At 33.6% G+C, this 19,397-nt stretch overlaps 1 protein-coding gene across 1 annotated transcript in view; it reads right to left on the reverse strand.

Moving 5' to 3' along the window:
• Positions 1 to 2,881, reverse strand: part of LOC137390666 (uncharacterized) — a 37,120-nt gene extending 34,239 nt beyond the window's left edge. Inside the window, exon 1 of the mRNA XM_068076993.1 lies at positions 2,817 to 2,881. Coding sequence (XP_067933094.1) covers positions 2,817 to 2,842 — 26 coding nt within the window. The 5' untranslated portion in view covers positions 2,843 to 2,881. The remainder of the gene's footprint in view (positions 1 to 2,816) is intronic.
• Positions 2,882 to 19,397: the final 16,516 nt, after the last annotated feature.

A 19,397-nucleotide genomic window follows, 5' to 3' on the forward strand; every position in this document is an offset into this window, starting at 1 on the left:
TTTCCCATTAAGAATGATTTATAATGATAGGAATTTGATCTCAATGCACATGCATTAGTAGCGTTATCGTTTGCTGGGGACATCAATCAATGCAGTGAGCACCGTGTGTTGAAAGAAAATAAGACACACTGACACTCGCAGTACTACACAAGCAGCATGGCTCTGAAAAGGTTTGGATTCACCACTGACAGCTCTTCAATAACTTGTCATTTTTTGAGATTTGTTTTGTTTTAGGTGATGTGACTGCCGAGACGTTTTTAAATTAAAATAGGGAAAACATGACCGCAGTTAAAACGCTCAGAAAAAAAGACATTTTTTTCTTTTGAGCGTTTTAACCAAGATCAATTTTGCGGATTTTATTTTAAGTTCATTCGGAGGCTTTTACGCTTTAGATGGGACATGGCCAAGCGGGTGTTTGATAAAACTTAATCTTCTGCAAACCTTTATAAAAGTCGTTAACAAAAATATTTTGCCTCTGATGATGATAATAATGATGCCTAAGAACTACTAGAAGTTGATGTTTGTCTCTATGGCTTGGAATGAAGTGATGTTCTACAGCGATAAAAACCGCGTCCATGGCCGTTGGGCAAATAACTTTTCGAATAAATGATGTTGAGGTCGAATCATCTGAAGGAATTTATCATCGCGTTGAAACTGACCAAACAAATCCGTTTGAGTTGACCTTGTGTTTGAGATGAAATGTTACATTTTATCTGAGGGAGAGTTATCCGAGTTGGACTGTACTTACCGTAAAAAAATTCCCAAAAAAATGGGGCGGCTCAGCCGGCCAGCCGCCCCAGTGAAAACGGGTCTGTTGATAGTCCAAGAAACAAATGGCAACAAGCGATCAAATTGTATTATCGACCTTGCCCACACCATTCTACCTGCGGTTCACAATTACAAACTAGTCGCAAATTTAAATTTTTTTTTATCGGTGAACTTAACCTGAGGAATCTAATTATGTTTGTTCCACTGCATTTATTTTCACATCACTATATTTTCGCACTCATCAGAGCCGCGAAATTAAGTTGCTTCGAAATTTTACTCTGTGAGCTACTCACGAAACTAAATACTAGCGAAATATAAGTGTCCTAGGGCATATGGTGGCATGCAGCTGCAGAATGAGTAGAGGACTCATTGACAGTAAAGGCATGTATGACCTTAACAGGTATCATTAAAAATGTACTCACGATAGTCGTCAAGGTATAATGCTTGTAGGCTATGATGCTCACTGAATTCATGCCACCATATATTGAAAGACTTGTCAGTAAACATCAACTATATATATATATATAGATATATATATATACACTTTTATATATATATATATATATGTATATATCTATATATCACTTTAATAACACTAAAAATGTTGTGAACAGACTAATTCACAGGCAGTCCACTTTTTTGTAGAATGACTGCCTATCAGCCATTGTTAAAAGTGGCATACAGAAGACAACTTTGTGTTTAACCTTTACCTTGAGCCTAAAACATTGCTCATGGCATTCCTCAAACCAATGACAGAGATTTTCCTCAGGTAACCAATTACGGTACAAATAAGGTATGGTACGGTATCTAAGAGCACTCATAATCGTAACTGATAATAACAACAAAAATACTTGCTTATGATGCATGGTTCGTTTTAGATTGAGTCTCGGTATTTAACATTGTGAATCTAAACCTACAAAATCACATATATCACCAGTGAGAAATTTAGCTTGATAGCAATGGTTAGCGTCCATTTGTTGTCAAGTAGGTTTGCATATCTATGTTTTATCTATGTTTATCATATCTATCTTTATTTAAAAGTTGAAGGTTGACTTGCAAAAAAATTTACCTTACAGTTATTTGGTATCAAAAGGTTCACCATGTCTTACTCTGCTGTGTTGTAGGTGCAAAATATGTGGAAATGTAATTACAAACTAAAAAAATGAAGTTAATCGCAGCCATCACGAAAACGGTCATAGGTTAGATTCCCTCTAAAAATGGCTCAAATGTGACAACGTTAAACATGATGTGCTTCTGTTTACATTTCATGCAACCTCATTCGTCGAAATATTTTCAGAAATATACTTTACGCATTCAATAAAACCATCTCTATTGTCCTCTATCTCATCCGTCTACTTTATTATCATTGCAACGCTGTCACTTTGAGCACTGATAGCTCAAAACCTAGCCTAAAAATCAGTTTAATTTTTAACAGCTCAAGGGAGTGCATATCATTCTCTGATAAACTTGAGGGGCCTGTTGGTCATCTGTGATGGTTGAAAAATGCTGCAGAAATTGGTCACGCCATTTGGCGAGACGAGAAATATGGGTCACTTGGTCAGATTATGACTAGATTAGACCAAGCTGAAACCAAGCTGCAAAGTAGCGACCATCTATATTTGATAAGGGCTTTCCGGTAGAACCTGAAGTATGTGTCATAAAACTAGTGCTATGAAAACTGTTATACTTAGCCTTTTATTGGCCTTTCATTTTACGTGATAATATCACATAAAATGAACATCATTTTTATGATAAAATTATTATTATTAAAAAATATTTTTTTCATTTTACGTGATAATATCACGTGTCAAAACAATAACCACGTCGAATTGAATACGTCATCAAAATAAGGGATTCCAACCTACTCCGGTTTTTTTAACTGTTCATTTTTGAGCTTTTAAGAGCTTGTAATCACATTTCTTTGTACTTTGAACCTGCAACCCTACTGACTAAGACATGGCGAACCTTTTGATACCGATACCAAATAACTGTAATTTAATTTTTATTGAAAGTCAACCTTTAACAAATCCATTTACCAAATACCATACCTTGGCCTCACGGATGATTCCATCATCTACCAACCATATCCTGCTTCAAGGTATCACTAAAAAATAGAGGTTGATACAGACAACATAGTGAAAAATAAAAGGTGTGATGCAAAGTTTTATTTTGTATTACGACTGAGCTTATTTCCTCTTAGTTCTTTGTGATCACTATGAGATTGTTAGCATGCCAGGTAGTTTTGTCGTATTTGTTAGAATGAAGATAAAAGTTAAAAAACCAAAAAATCTTAGTTCATATAGTCTGATACCCCTGCGAGAAGGCCAACTTTCAGTGTTTTTTCTGAGCAGGGTCTACAAACTCTGGACTGATATAACAGAGGAGCAATTGTGGTTAAATGTCTTCCTAACACCACCACTGGTCCTTGAGTAACTCGAACCACCGACCCACTGATCATTAGGCAGCATACTAACCAGTGAACCACGCTTCTCCAAAACTTATAAAAATAAAGGATTTTAAAAATAATATACCGTAAAACCTCTAATTGAACGCCACCTCTATTTGAATGCCACCTCTATTTGAATGCCACCTCTATTTGAATGCCACCTTCAATTGACCGCCACCCTGAGAGAAGGGTTGAAAAATGAATCGCCACTCTCCAATTGAACGCCACCTCCATTTGACCGCCACTTTGACATTATTTGATCTATACGAGCCTATAATATCAACTGATCAGTAGAAAAATGTCCACAAAATCGTATTAATAATGAATCGTTTATATCAATATCAGTTAATTCCTTCGTTGTCCAATTCAAAAGCTTTTCATTTTTTCGTTAAAACCTTGAAAGCAACACCGTATCAATAATCAATAAGAGTCTCAGGCTAGTTGCTCTCTGTTTAATGCAGTCTTTCTACTTCGAAGTAGCCTACGTTTATAAAACATAACAGTTTAAATTAACGATGGTAGATGAACTTTCACAGCAACGCTATAAAAATAATTACTGTCTCAGGCTAATAATGGTTCCTTGTTTAACGCGGTCCTGAAACTTCGAAGTAACATTATAAAAAGTATAAAAACGGTTTAAATTTACGATGGTAAATGAAACTTTGAAAGCAACACTATAGAAATAACTACTAACTGTCTCAGGCTAATAGTAGTTTTTTTGTTTAACACGGTTTTAATACTTTGAAGGACATGCATATAAAAACCGGTTCGCAAGTTTTGAACCAAAGGTTACGTTTATTGTGAAAAAAACTTCTGCGCATTGCAATAGTGCTAAATGCAGCACGTGAAAGTTTTGCTCTCCCAAAAAGGGCTTGGACGCTAATATCGACTAGTTCAGCAGTGCAAGAAAGAGTTGAGGCCAGAAGATATTGTGGAAGCTACTACACAACTGGAGGATGTTCTTTCCATTGAAAGCAACAATCAGAACGAAGCTATCTGAGCAAACGATGGCAATATTTCTGTTTTAAAAATGTTAATTTTTGTTTTTGCGCTTAACATAAATATGGTTTGTTCATGTCACTTGTTCATAAATATATATTTATATCATTTGATAGATTATTGTTGTATACCTTATAAATATGCAGATTTATAGCATGTTATTTAATAGCATCCTTGCGGCTATCTTAACACGGCTTCAATGGATCGATGCTCATAACTCCACTTCTATTGCACATAAAAAGCTAGTTTTGGGTGCAAACTGTAGCAAGCATATTAGTGAATGCAATGAGTTTTTATTCAATAATGTCAAACATATATATAAAATAACTAGAAATTCCACTGTCATACAGCCCACGACCAAAGTGATATTGGAAAAAAGAAAGGGTACTGATGGTTGAGAAATGCAATATTAGCAGTCAAATAGGATAACTGCAATGGTAGCTGTAATGTACTGGGTGTGGGTGTTATTATATACAACAAACAGCAATAATGAAAGGAAAAGATTATATGTTTATATCTCTCCTCCTGCAAAAAGAGAAATGCAATATTGGCCAATATTAGAAGTAAAATGCACTGATATTAGAATAACCAATATTATTAATATAGTAATAATATAAAACCAATGCACAATTTTGTTTACATTTCAAAACGTCATAGCTATCAATATCACAAATTGTGATATATATATAGATTTTTAGAAAATCTGTACAACGTAGTCATTGTTCTGTAGACATCCAAACTTATAATTAATTATTGTAATAATCTCATTAGAAACGTTAGAAAAAATATCATCGTCATTCCCTTTACTTACACTGCGTTAGATTTTTAGAAAATCTATACTACGTAGTCATTGTTCTGTAGTGATCCAAACTTATAATTAATTATTGTAATAATCTCATAAGAAAATGAAAAAATTGAAATCGGCAAAAATGAAACGGTTTCTGTACTCCTATGTTAATTGCCAAAACCTTCGGTAATTCGACAATGCTATAGACTGGTGAAAAGTGAACGTTATTTTTTCGCGAAATGCGCATGACTTCATCGTTCTATTATCTGTCAACCGCCGTTTCAATTTCCGGTCTTAACTTTTATTAAACCAGGCTTTTCAAGCGTTTTGCAACGATTTTCGTCCTAATAAATCTGTCTATTTGTGTATAATCCGATCAGATGGGTAAGTTTTTAGAGAATTTCGATAATTTACAAAGACTTGGTAACATATTTAAATAGGCCTATATGTGTTTTGTATCATTATTATACTTCAACTAATCTACAAAACGATGGTTAAATTTGTTGATGAAATTTTCAAACAAGGGTTCGTCTCACTGTTGATGAATAATTTTCGTAAGTTGTGTGCACATGCGTTTATCATAAAAACTCCCTAACTTCGCATCCGCTCGTTTGGTTGTAGGAAAAATATGTTTTCAAATTTAGAATGAAATAATTTCTGAAAATGCCAACAAACTGCAAAGGACACAGGCTATAATATCATTGCAGGTCAATTGCAAGCAATAGATATCATCTAGTAAAGATATTTCTCGGTTTATGATGCACATTTATTAAGAGATCATTGACAAATTAAAGGTAAGTTAGCAGATTTATTGCATTTAAAATGTTTAATATCGGTCTACCGGCAAAGTGGGCAAAATATGGGTGACATTCACTTCGCCCGTAATAGGGCTAAATTTATCTTTCAAAAATTCTGACGAGCTAGTTTAAAAATAGACCGCCAGCCTCTATTTGAACGCCACCTCCAATTGACCGCCACTATAGAAGGTTGAAAAATAGAGTGCCATGGCGTTCAATTAGAGGTTTTACAGTATATACAATTCAGATAAAACAGTAGAGCTGACCACTGCTTACTCACGGTAAGACAAGAACATTAAATATCGTTGGACGCACGGCCATGATCTTTATATAAAAATGGATTGAGTGAATAGCAGCGGGGGCACATGTTTTGTGTCTACAGTTTATAGCCTCATTTACAGAGATAATTACAGCAGCCAAAATCTTCAAAGATTACCATTTGCAATTGTAGGATCCTTTTTAAGATCTATTCTTCAAGAAAAAAATGCTAAAACAAACATTTGTCCAATGGTCAAATTTTGCCAGTTTTATGTTTGAATGAATTGAAGGAAGCTACCAAGGTTCAAGAATTCAAAGTACACATTACATATATTATGCAAATAGATTTATCACTTTGAATTACTTTTTGATTCAGTTAAATACCTACTCCTTGAATAACTGGATATTTTTTGGTTTTTTGTATCTTAGGAACACACTCTCTTTTTATTATCATTTGCATTAGTATTTTCAAAACTATAGAAACATACTGTTGCAATGCATAGATCTTTTAATAAATTTTAAAGAAGTTTCCAGATATAAAAAGAAATGAATAGTTGCTTAACAATTTGAAACCAACTGCATTTATCGATTGCATTGGACTAGCTCACAAGATTTTGGGTTTGAAACAATGTGATGAAAGGCCACGTGTATGCCAATGAAAATATTATGGCCAAAACCGTAAAATATTTACTATGAATATAACAGGCTGGAGCAAATGACCATATGAACTAATCATGTGTCTAGCTTTTGCAAGGTAAAATGCACAGCAGTAGCTTTTTTCAATCTGTGATGAATCAAGTATTGTTAAAATTTGCAAATTGGCAGTGCAATTTTCAGGGCATGACAGTGAAAAATGTCATACACCATAAAGTGCTGACTAAAAAACTCAATACAGTCAAATCTCAACATATGAGCACCCTTACATAAGAAAAAATCCAGATACGAGCAAAATGTAGAGGAAGTTGCGGCCTTAACATACGAGAAACTTTGAGATGCAAGCAAACCAGCCGGTTTTCAATATGGCCACTAATTGGCCAAGTATGCAAGAGGCCACTTTTGAGAACAGCATCGCTTCATCTTTCGCGTTAAATCAGTTGAAAAAAAAATTTGGCTACAAGTTCGAGTGAAAGCAAAGCAAAATGCGCCAAACCATAAAAAAACAATTGAAATGAAGACAAAATTAGAGTTGAGCTTAGTAAAAGATTGAAACTTAGTTTGAAGTACGTTTTAATAAACCAAAATCACTCAGGTTAAATTCAAGGTTTATGTTATGTTACATAGCGTTACAAAGGTCTATTGTAACGAATGCATTGCTGTCTAGTCTCTCTCGCACTGTGGCTAGCCACTACGTCAGTCTCAAATGTAAGAACTCTATACAGTACTGTACATAACAATGTTACATTTTACTGCAGAGCACAAGTTAACAGGTATTGGTTATTTTTTGAGAGTAGGTAGTGAATTACGACAATTAAATTACATTTTCCCATCATAATATTCTGATTTTGGGTGGTTTTTTATAGTATGGAGACGCATTAACTTGTATTTAGTTTACATAGGAAATATTGCTTTGAGATACGAGGAAATTGACATACGAACTGAATCCTGGAACGCATTAAGCTCACATATCGAGGTATGACTATACATATACTCCATATACTCCAGCAATAAAAAGGCCACTCACTATAAAAGGTATACCAAAAGCAAAATTGATTGATGAAAGCAATGTTCAAAATGTTGCATTAGCAGCTCTAGCTTGTTCGAACTCACCAACTCTCAACTATTTAATTCTCAACTACAACAAAACAATGAATGTAGCTTTGCAAACTACATTTATATCCTGAGCAGAGAATACAAAAAATTATGGAGTACACAATATTTCAGCATTTGGAACACTCCCACATACTGTTAGCATCATACTATGACAAAAAACTGATCTCTAATCTCCATCCCAGTTGAATGCACAGACTGTACAGTCCATATCAAATTTTTGATCACGTTGAGCGACATTTAGGATTTTAGGTCATACAATCTGTTCACCAGAGTGACCATAGCTTGCACCTGACCGTATTTGTCTATTATCCAACATGGTGCGCGAACAAACAGATAAGGCATACCGTATTCGGTGGCTGTTCATATTGATAACACTTTCTTTTTCAACTCTGGGGTGAAAAAATATCCTTAAGACGCATACGTTTATGGTTGTAGAACTAATTTATACAGTTAAATAGACTGCATCAACATCAGTCACAGTAACAACATGGCCATCAGCTACACGCATTTCTTTAGGTGGTGACAACTCTTGATATTCCTTGAAGTGCTTCTTTTTCAAAGTTGAAGAGACGAAGTAAAATACAATGCAAACACAGCCGGAGAAGCGGAGAAGAGAATACAACTAGAGTTATACCTGCATATACAAAAGTAATTTGTTCCAAGATTTGCTTCATATTGTAAAACCCTTGCATTTTAATGCAAACATTTTATAAGGATACATTATAAATCTATTAATTCATATCACAGCCCAAAATTCTATAATACCTTAATAAATACTGAGGCAGCCGATACACATAAGATTAAAATTATTCCATTTAATAAACCTATCTGAAATTAACTACATAAAAAATTACACATGACAAACCAAAAATCAAGAAAAGAATTTTCAATGTTCCAATATCTTAGCGACATGCAAACGGATGTCTAGGTTTGAGAATGTGCAAGTTCAAAGGAAAAGGCAGCGAGTGATAGAGATATGTAACATTAACTGACCAAGTTCAAAGGAAAAGGCAGCGAGTGAGAGATATATGTAACATTAACTGACTCTAACATCAACTATATGAAGTTTAAACTTCGCTTCTGTACGTTTTACTATTTTTATATTCATTTGTTATACTTTTGGTTTTAAACAGTCTGTTCACTCTCACGACACGGCATTGTTTCGAGAAACATCAACTGTCGACTACAAATAATAGCTCTATATTGATCGTAATTAGAAGTATGACTGTAATGCAAAAAACAAATATACATGTATTTAGTGTCAGAATTATGTGCAACTAATTGTCATACACTCAGCTGTACAAGCCTAAACAAAAATACATTTTGGTTCAGGTAAAACTGCATTTTCAATTGAAAAATATTTTTTAAATTCCAATTTGTTGTTTTGCATTGTGGATATTTTGGATGAGAAAACATGAAACACATTATTGATTAACCCATGGTAAAGTATTGTACATAGCCTAAAGGCATGAGATTAAAATTACACCTTCTGAATGACAGCAGATCATAACTCCAAATTCCTTACTTCATCAGTACAAAGCAGACAAATCAACAGGATTTTTATCTTTCACTCTACCACTGAACATAAGCATTGCTGAGCCTATTATAATATATCAGTTTTACGCCTTGAAAGTGGAGTAACAAGAAAAACCTATTTTTATTTATTATTAATTTATTACTCTAGTAGTTTGTACATGAGTAAGCATATAACATGCTTGATATAATGCATTCGTTTGGATGTTATCTGTCATCGCTTGAAGTATTTATCGCTGTTGTTGCGCTCAGGAATCAGGAATAAGAATTGTTCAGATTCATTTCATGATTGTGTACCTGTATGAGATTTAAACCATATTCCACGGCTATAAAAATAGCTTATATGAAAGAAATCACCATACAACATTTGCACAGTTATTGGAGTTTATCTATTTCTGAAAAACTAATGTTGCATATTGTACCCAAAAGTAAGATATTGAATTAAACTTTATATAAACCTCTACAACTTCCTAAACCTGATCAGTTTGAACCTGAACCTTCAAAAACTACAGCTTATTAAACACAAAGATGAACTTGCACAAAATTTTAGTAGATTTTACCAGAATGTGTTGGTACTTTTATATCATTGGCAATTGTTTTTGATGTTCGAGGTGATCTGACTGCAAGGATGTTTCAAGATTCAAATCGATAAAACTTGATTGCGGGGAAAACGCTCACACAAAAATACGTCCAAAACATACGTCCAAACATGATGTCAGTAGTCGCGTTTCCTGTTTGTTCCTCTCTTTGTAACATTGGCTATTGCGGTCAAGTTGCAGTGTTTTGCATCTCTCTTGACATGCAGCAGCCGCTCTTATAACGTGTACCTCCTATACCGTAAATTTCACATAACAAATAATTTATGTAAAGCTTTTGCTTTGTTCTACATAAAAAATTCATCTAACGTAAAGTGTGAAGCCGGCACAAGTTCTCAAATTCGATTTTAATAACGCACATCTGGTGGTTAACCTTAAAAAGGTCGCTTTCCCTTTTGTTGCGCTTGAGAGAAAAAACCACATAACAGGTTATCTCTATTATACATGTGCCTTATATACTAGCACCCTGGCAGTCTATCTCGCCAATAGAAATCGTCACATGTGTCAATAAACAAAAGATATGGCAATAAGCAAATTGTCTGGCGATTATCCGATATATGTGTTAGAATGTCGGTTTACCGATATGAATGTCTTGCGTTGGAGTATTGTCGAAAGCTATCTTCTATCATCACTTTGAACTTTTTCGACAGATAGACGGATGGACAGATAGACACCGCTCTAATTATAGTGAAGTTAGGCTTTTGTGTTACTTTATAAAAGAAACACTCGAGGTAAATTGACATTGAAGGTGTGTGTTCTCTTTAAATTACTGCAATCATGGACCATGAACCAAAAGAAAGTGATAATAAAAAACATAAAAGTTGTCGATACATACCAATAATACTACAGTTATAGTAGTCATTAGATTAAAAAGTTATGCCTAATCTTTTTCCTTTTTGAAAGACCATAGGGGTGAGTTTGGGAAAATCTTGGAGCGGATTAGGCAATTTACATGTATTTTACTGTTCATATAATGTAAAATCTCTACAACGTAAACATTCCTGTAAAATCTCTACAACGTAAACATTCCTGGAACGGATTGTATATGTAGGAGAGCCTACTGTACATTTTATTTTGTATTTGCTGTTGATCGTTAAAAAAAACTTCAAGTTTAGCTTCAAATACGTTTCTATAGACGTTTCAAATAATTTAGAGATAGGTTAGGTCAGGGGTCTGCATCTTTTTTCACTCAAAGAGCCATTTGTACCTATTTTTCGCAGAAAAGAACGCAGTGGAAGCCACAAACTCCCTTTGATATTTTAAATTGAAAAATAAAATACTACATGTAACGTTTTTGTTTAGCTTTTAATGCTTTTATACCATGTTCACACCATAAAACGAAAAGGTGTGGCATGTATAATGATTTAATTGCTGAGAACACAGAATTACACTTTTGCAAAGAACCATAAGATAGCTAATAATAACTTGAACGAAACGTAAAAATATTACGTTATTTTTAAGGTTACTTTAAAGAAAAATTGCAACTTTATGTTTAATTCAGTTCTTTTAACAGAACGCCGAACTTAAATTTTAATTCAATTAGTTTTTTAAATCACTTTTGTCTCTAGATTCATCACAAGCAATTGAGTATGGCACAGCTTTATTGATATATTTTATTTGCTGTCTGGTGATGTTTTCTGTCATTCGTATAGTCCTGTCTTTGACCATCTTTGGAGACAGGGGCATATATCTGATTTTCTGCACAACTTCAGTCTTATTTTTGAAGTCCATGAACAGATGCTTGAAGAAATCCTAACGAATTATTCTTCTATATATTCTCCGTCAGTGAACGGCTTTCCATGCCTGACTATTTCTTGAGCGGCCACAAAACTAGCATATGTATTTGAATTTGCGGCCTTCACCTACTTCTTGAAAGCATTTTTGCTCAAATTAGCCATACGCATCAGTTCCAAAACGGCTTTTTCTCTCTCATCTCCCTCTGGATATTTTTTAGCAAAGGCTGCGTGTTTATTCTAAAAGTGTCTGGCGACATTTGACTTTTTGTTGTTTGCCAATCTCTCATTACATATTCAGCAAACTGGTGAACTAGTCTCATTAGCAGTGAAAACAAACAAATCAGCACTCGTAAGATTAAAGGTTCGCTTTTCCTTAGTCACTGTTTTTTCTTAGTATTTGCCATAGTTTGCCTACCTGGGGTAAAAAAATTGAGAAGTGTTGTGCCAGTTTTTTGGCGGTTTTATTGGCGCATAAATAATGACGCGTAACAAGCGACAATGTTTGATTTATCACCATAATTACAATTTTTTAAATTATATTACAAAATCTAGTGATAAAACTATATTTTTATAAATTATTTGTCATATGGTGAAAAAAAGGAAAAAATCCAAAGTCAGAGGGAGCTGCAGCGAGGCGATGAAAGAGCAATTGTCTGACTTTTTCCTCTAAGCGCTGTGTAAACATTTAAATACCCGATGCTGAAGAGACTGTATATTTATCACTCATAAACAATATGCACGACTACTGACATCATTTTCGACAAATCTGGACATGTCTTTTTAACTGTGATCAAATTTTTTTGATTTTAATCTTGAAACACCTTTTTAATCTTCTAATCACCTCAAACATGAAAAAACAATAGCAAATGATAGAAGAATATCGATACTTTCTGATAAAACCTGCTAAAATTTTGTGCTAGTTCATCTTTAATGGCAATGTTGAAATGGTTATAAAAAGCGAGATATTCTGTAAACTAACTTCCATGGCTAGTGATGAAATATAAAGTAGCACTTACCTTAAAGTAAATTATTTGAATATGAGATGAGTTGAATAATTGAAGCATATCACCAGATCAGGCACAGCTGCTAGGTTAAGGTTAAGTGTTAAGGTATTGTTTTTTATAATATGTTAATGAGTTGTTTGATTTTATTTAAACTGATCCAGAAGTAAAGAAAAAAGTGAACGAAAATTGATTATAATTTTAAAAAGTACTGACTTCATCCCTACTCTCCTCACCATTTCCACCTGTGATTTCGGTAATCAGTGTTGCATATCACATATGGCCATGCATGACTATATTGCTGCAGCATATACTTAACTATGAGCATGACTTCTTTGCATCAACAACCCGATATACAAATAAAAAAATTGACTACTAGACTGATGTCTCAAGGAGCTACAAAAAATACACACAACTAAATAACATTGATTGTTTAAATGATATGACTACGCACTGACACTTGTCAAATGAAGCTATCTAAAATAACTTTAACCATTGATCCAATAATTTGTTAATATTTTAGCTGGTTTCATAGTAAAAGCAAAAGAAGTTTTTGATTCTTGGTGTGTTCTCCACGCAATTTTACTGAAAACCACTGATACACCAGAAACTTGATCATAGTTGGAATACTGGGTGTTTAATAATAATACCATAGTATACTGTTAAAAGATGCAATAGGTAATCCAGATATTTTTTCTGAGGCTGTAGATGAAGCACTAGCTGTGTTACATAGTCTAACAGACTAATATATTCACACCTTAAATAAAATCAAACAGCGGTTTCTATTATTTATTATCCAAAATGAACACCTGTATTAGACCAACAGAGGCCAAGTTATTGCCTTGAGGAAATAGCACCAATTTGTGAAACACAATACAGCAGAAAGACTGATGACCAAAATCCATCTACATGTAAACTTCTCTAAAAGCTATTTTTAAAAACTGCTTAACAGCTATATCGCTATAATTTATTTTACATGTAATACAACATGAAAAAAAGTTATTTAAAAATTTTGGCTGTTTTTAAGTATTTTTAATGAACTTGAAACTCATGGCTATTCACAATAATCTGCTAGTGCATGTTGTGAGAATTTAGTGCTGAAATCTTTAAACTTTTGGAGTTATGTGTAAACTTTTACATTAATTTTAGCATTCCCAAAATATTGTGTAAGACTTGTTTTCACTATAATGGAGTATTACCATTAGGGTGGTGAGCATTATGAAAAATTCGTAACTGCCAATTGGTAAACACTCACTAATGCCCAAATGTAAAATGCATTGCAGTAGTTGCACTTTAGTTGCAGTAGCAGTACTAAGCATGTCATAGTTATGCAGCATGGAGTATAATTGCATTGCATACTTTTACTACTGCGCAGTACACAGTATACATGACGTATAACCATTTTCTAATGTGCATTAATTAGTATTGGTGTAGCGACGGTGTTTTGTATTGCACAGTATGCAGTGCTGGATTCAGTGGGAGTGTTGCTAGTGCACATTTCTCAATGCTGGATGCAATAGGAACTTTTGCATTACACTGTAAATATGCGCACAGCACATTTTCGTGAAAGCTCATCACATAATCAAGTATTGAGATATCTTGAATGCAACCTCCAAAGCATTGTAAAATGTGATTAATGCTCAAATTTGACTATGAGTTGGCAAACAAATTGATCACAATTAGTAGATCTCATATATGGTTAAAAAAATCTGTTATGGTTTTAATGTATAATGTTAATGAGAATAAAATACAAAGACCACAATTTCACTGATTGGAATGAAGAAAATACATGATTCCCTATTCTAATATGATACACAAGTTCATGAGCACAAGTTTATGAGGTTGCTAAGCATAAAATTTGACAATTTTGTACAATGCAGTACAGATGCTTGGAAAACCAGCAGTGTCAGCTGATCTACAGTATCAACTTCATGCTAATGCATAGTTGCAGTATACATACGCAAAAACAAATGTTAAAGAACGCGCATTTGCAGCATGCATGAATTGTTGAGTTTCAGGTAACGTACCATGGAAGTAAACGCGCAGTAAATCACAGTTGGCAATTCGCAGGAGCAAAGTTGCAGAGGCAGTGAACACTTACCACGCATTAGAAATCTGCAATAAACTGCAAAATTACTGCATACTGCAGTGACGCAGTGCAGTTCTAATGTGTCACAACCCCAATTACCATAATATAGAAAAAAGTCAAATGCTTTTTTCTTTTGAAAAAATTCACCACACATATTCTATTCTTTACTACACTGCTGCAAAAGTTGTAGATCTGTATATACCAAAAATAAACATGAAACTTTTGTTTAACCATTAGAGTAAGTAGTTTATCGTGTCAAACTTTGCACCTGAAAGGAGCTGTCATTCTGTAATGAGTGAGGTCTGAGACTGTTGACTTTTATAAACCTAGAAATAAAAACTACCATCGTTCTAAAAATGCATGTAAATTCAATAAAATATAAAAATAGTTTTTTGATTCGTATCATGAAAGCAATGCTTTCACGTATTAGAATCCGACGCGTCCCAGTCTATTACTTGTTTTTCCGTTCTAATTATCACGCGTGTTCTCATGCGTGTTGTTGCCATACTGAACTAATTTACATTGACATTCAAAAATATTGTTATATCGCTTACTCACAATGAAGCTTGCTTAACCACAAGCCCATTCAAAATTCACCCTATTGAGGTCAACAGAACACTATTTTCTCATGAAAACCTCAATAAATAATATTCGCAACAACAACCCTATGTAGAACAATTGTTTGGTGCACCGACGCTTACTGCATTTGCAAACATACACGTAATACGATTTTTGTGACTCGGGTTCAGAATACTTGATTGATTAACCAGTAAATGTAAGCTTGTAAGGTTGAATAAGGTAGCTCAGAATCAATCGAGTAAGATGATTAAAATTTTATGGTGTCGTAAATGACATGCACGGCTGCTTCCTGCAGAAGGGGCTGCAAGTCACGTTGTCTCTCGCGGCGTTAATGTTAGTTCGTGAATTCGACATATTTTAACTCCTTCGTAAAAGTCTCTCTTTAATCTCAATGTGTCACTGAAGGAGAAAAACAACTACAATTACAGCGACTACACGCCTTCACATTTGCTTCAACGCAGAAATGAAATGAGCTTCGTCGCTTCACAGCGCAAATGAGGAAATACGTGTAGCTTCAACAACCAAGTCATCCAGGAAAACTATTATATTTAAGCTAAAGTGATTTGAGTTGCATACATATTGTTTATATTATGGTGGTGTAAATTATAACTTGAAACAATTCTACTAGCTTTGCAATTAAGTACAGATGTAATTTTATACCTCGAAACCGCTACATTGTTACAAAAGAGCTTTAACATGTATTACTCTTCTCTCTTCTCTTTTGGACACACTAAAGCAGGAACAAGTGGTGCGCCTCATAAATTAAAGTCAATAGCCAGCATTTATCAGTAGTGTCTTACTATATCACGACTATATGTTATAGCAGCATGTTAGAAGCATCGGTATGTTACGAGAGCAGTTAGCAAGCAATCTTTGATTTAAGTTCTCTGACAGTTCGTGGTAAAAAGCTGTTATGGTACACTGATTTGTTGGTGAATATTGTAAGAGGTTCTCCCTTTGCCGCAGCTTTAGTTGTTGCCATTTCAGTAGGGTGGTCTTGTATAAGCTCATCGTATGAGCTTGACAGAGCATTATGGTTTTCTTCATTAGACAAAATGCGGTATAAGAGAGTATGTCTTATTTTTATACGTCTATTTGCTAGATTGTCAATCTCGAGCTTTTCTCGAGCAGCAGTAACGCTTTCTCTTCCCTTGATATTGGAAATATATCTATGGCTTTGTTCTGCACCATCTCAATATCTTGAACTAACTTGTTGATGAGCGTGTCCCAAACTGAGCTGGCATATTCAACATGGGGTCTACAAAAGCTTGTTTATGCTAGAAATCTGGCTTTCTCTGAAGCATGGTGGAGCGCACATTTGATCATGCCGAGTTGACGATTTGCTTTGGATATTTTATTCTGTATATGAGAGTTAAATTTTTGGCATTGTAACAGAATTTCAAATTTTTTACAAGCAAATAATTTCTGACACGTCAAAAGAAAGTTGAAAAATAAAAAAAACAACAATTGTATAATTATGAGTACATGTATTTCTAAATAAGATATTAAAAATGAAATAAATTCTGGAAATGAAATTCTGGTATTGTATTTTTATTCTAGTGCATTTAATAGACTGCAACTAAATGGCGCTCTTACAAAGAAAATTTTGTTACAATAAATTAATGTATTGTTGAATTTTTTTGGTAGTCTTTAAAAATTTGCAAAAATGTGCCGGGAAGGAAATACCCTTCAAATCAAAGCAATTTTAATAAGTTTTTTGCAAAGTACTTTTAAAACTGAAACATGTTTAGATGTCCGTTCGATGGCCAAAGTTTTCAAGCTCGGATAGAAACTTTTTATAACTAGTAAATGTTGTGCTATTTTGGTAACACATACTGATTGTCAGAGTTGTCTTCTCTGATAAGACAAACCTTTGCAATTTGTTTAAACAAGTCATTCACACATTTAGGTCATCCTTTGCATTTGACGTGTTGTTTGACATCCTTTGGTTTGCATTGACAACTTGACAATAATTGGTTTTCGTCGATATTCAACTGCAGAACTAGAGCATTTCTAGGCAGCTCTACATTTTCTACAGTTACATTTGTTCCCTAGCTTAATTGAAATTTGACAAAACTTTGTTGTTCTTCATTATTAATTACAGGTCCAATCAGTCCACATGTATTTTCCAAACTAATGTCATACAGAGTACTGAAACAGATATTGGTTTGCTGGCTTGTATTTTACTCTACTGGCAAGAATTCTACACAGTAAATTCTTTGAATCCAACTAGGAATAACCAGAATATATGTTTTCTGTATCCAAGTTAATATAATTTAAACTGGCCTTTTGGGTTGACATGGTGTAATCAAAAGACACTTGCACTGTGGATCACATAGGTAGCTTTGATAACTTTGATTTTGTTACGACTACTTTTTTGTTTGAGGGTACATTTCGACCTGAATATTAAAAAATATTCAGAGAAAAGTTCCCTGTCTTTGCACAATTGAACAAGATAATTAAAAAAAAGTCATGGTTACGTTAAAGAATGTTGCGAGAAAAACACCAACAAAAATTTTGTATAAAAAAATTTATTTCGGAACATTTATATACTGTACTTCCTGTCAAAACTATTGTATGTTGTGGCAAATATCGTTATAAGAATGTAGTTTATTTTGTTCAATTCCTACAATAGTTGAAAAACTTAATCACAAATACCTCAGGTAAAGTGCATATAGCTTGAAACAAATGTATTCTACAAAACTAGGTATAAAGTTCAATTATATGTAAAAAAAAACTAAATAAATAAAGTAATAGTTAAAGAGGTTTTATTGGTAGTCACGACAAGCCAAGTTGGGTGTAACAAGCTACATAAACTTTAAACTACATAGCATACTTATATTGTTTGTTTTTATATTGGATATTTGTACATTTTACTTTTAATTATGACGGCCTGCTTTTTTATTTTTGCTAGTTTCAGATTTTTTTTCATTACTTTAGTTTTTTTCTTCGCGATAAATACTAGATGGCTTTAGAGATTTTTTAAATTGATTAAAAATGTTTTTCCATGTTTTTTTAGTATTTTAGTCTTTCAAATAGCTGTCTTCAAATAGCTATGTCTTCAAATAGCTATGTCTTCAAATAGCTATGTCTTCAAATAGCTATGTCTTCAAATAGCTATGTCTTCAAATAGCTATGTCTTCAAATAGCTATGTCTTCAAATAGCTATGTCTTCTTTTCGCTGTTGTTTCTAACTACATTAGTCTTTTAGCCATTATTTTTAAACGATAGTAATTTATGAAGCGCTGTTCCATATTATTCGAGCACTTTAAACCAAACTATTCGAAGCAGAACTGCTATCACATTTACTGATTTAAAAACTGCGATGTCTCCAAGACTTACTAGACTTTTCAGCACTTACGTGTTAAAAATCATTTCGTATATCGAGACAAAGATTTGCTCAAATTTTGCTTGGTATATTAAGAAAATTAAATGTTGAGGTGATCAAAGTTGATGTTTTATTTTTATGTTGATAATAAATCTACCAATTTAAAAAAAAATCACCAGTTGGACATGGTATAGGTACCAAGCAGAGGTTTGATGTTTTTGTTTCACGATAATGATGTTGCGAAAACTATTATTTGCAAAAATAGTATATGTATGTGTTTATAGTGTGTTACGTGGCAGGATTTGGATGGTTTGCTTATTTGCTTGCGGTACTCCAACCATTTTATTTAACACACATGTAACTGTAAATTTCCGACCTTGAAACAGAGAATGAACTTACCATAATTTTTAAATCCACTCACAGAGCTTCCAACTATTCTTTTATTCGAAATGCTATACATTTTCTAAGCATGCAGTGTTGTCCTATATGTTTCCAACAGCAGGTAGCATACTGTTTTAGTAGACAGCTGATGAGCTCCCTTATTAAATTTTGTCTCACTGCGTTTAAATAACAAGTTATTAAGCAATTTGTTAGTTTTATATTTCATCATTGCAGGAGTTCTTCTCTATATCTTGTTGCGTCCATCATGAGTTTTTATGGTAATATACATTCTTAAAACTACAATGTTGAGTATGATTTTAAGCTGTCGC

Source organism: Watersipora subatra, chromosome 3 (assembly GCF_963576615.1).
Source record: "Watersipora subatra chromosome 3, tzWatSuba1.1, whole genome shotgun sequence".
In the NCBI taxonomy this organism is placed as follows: Eukaryota; Metazoa; Bryozoa; class Gymnolaemata; order Cheilostomatida; family Watersiporidae; genus Watersipora; species Watersipora subatra.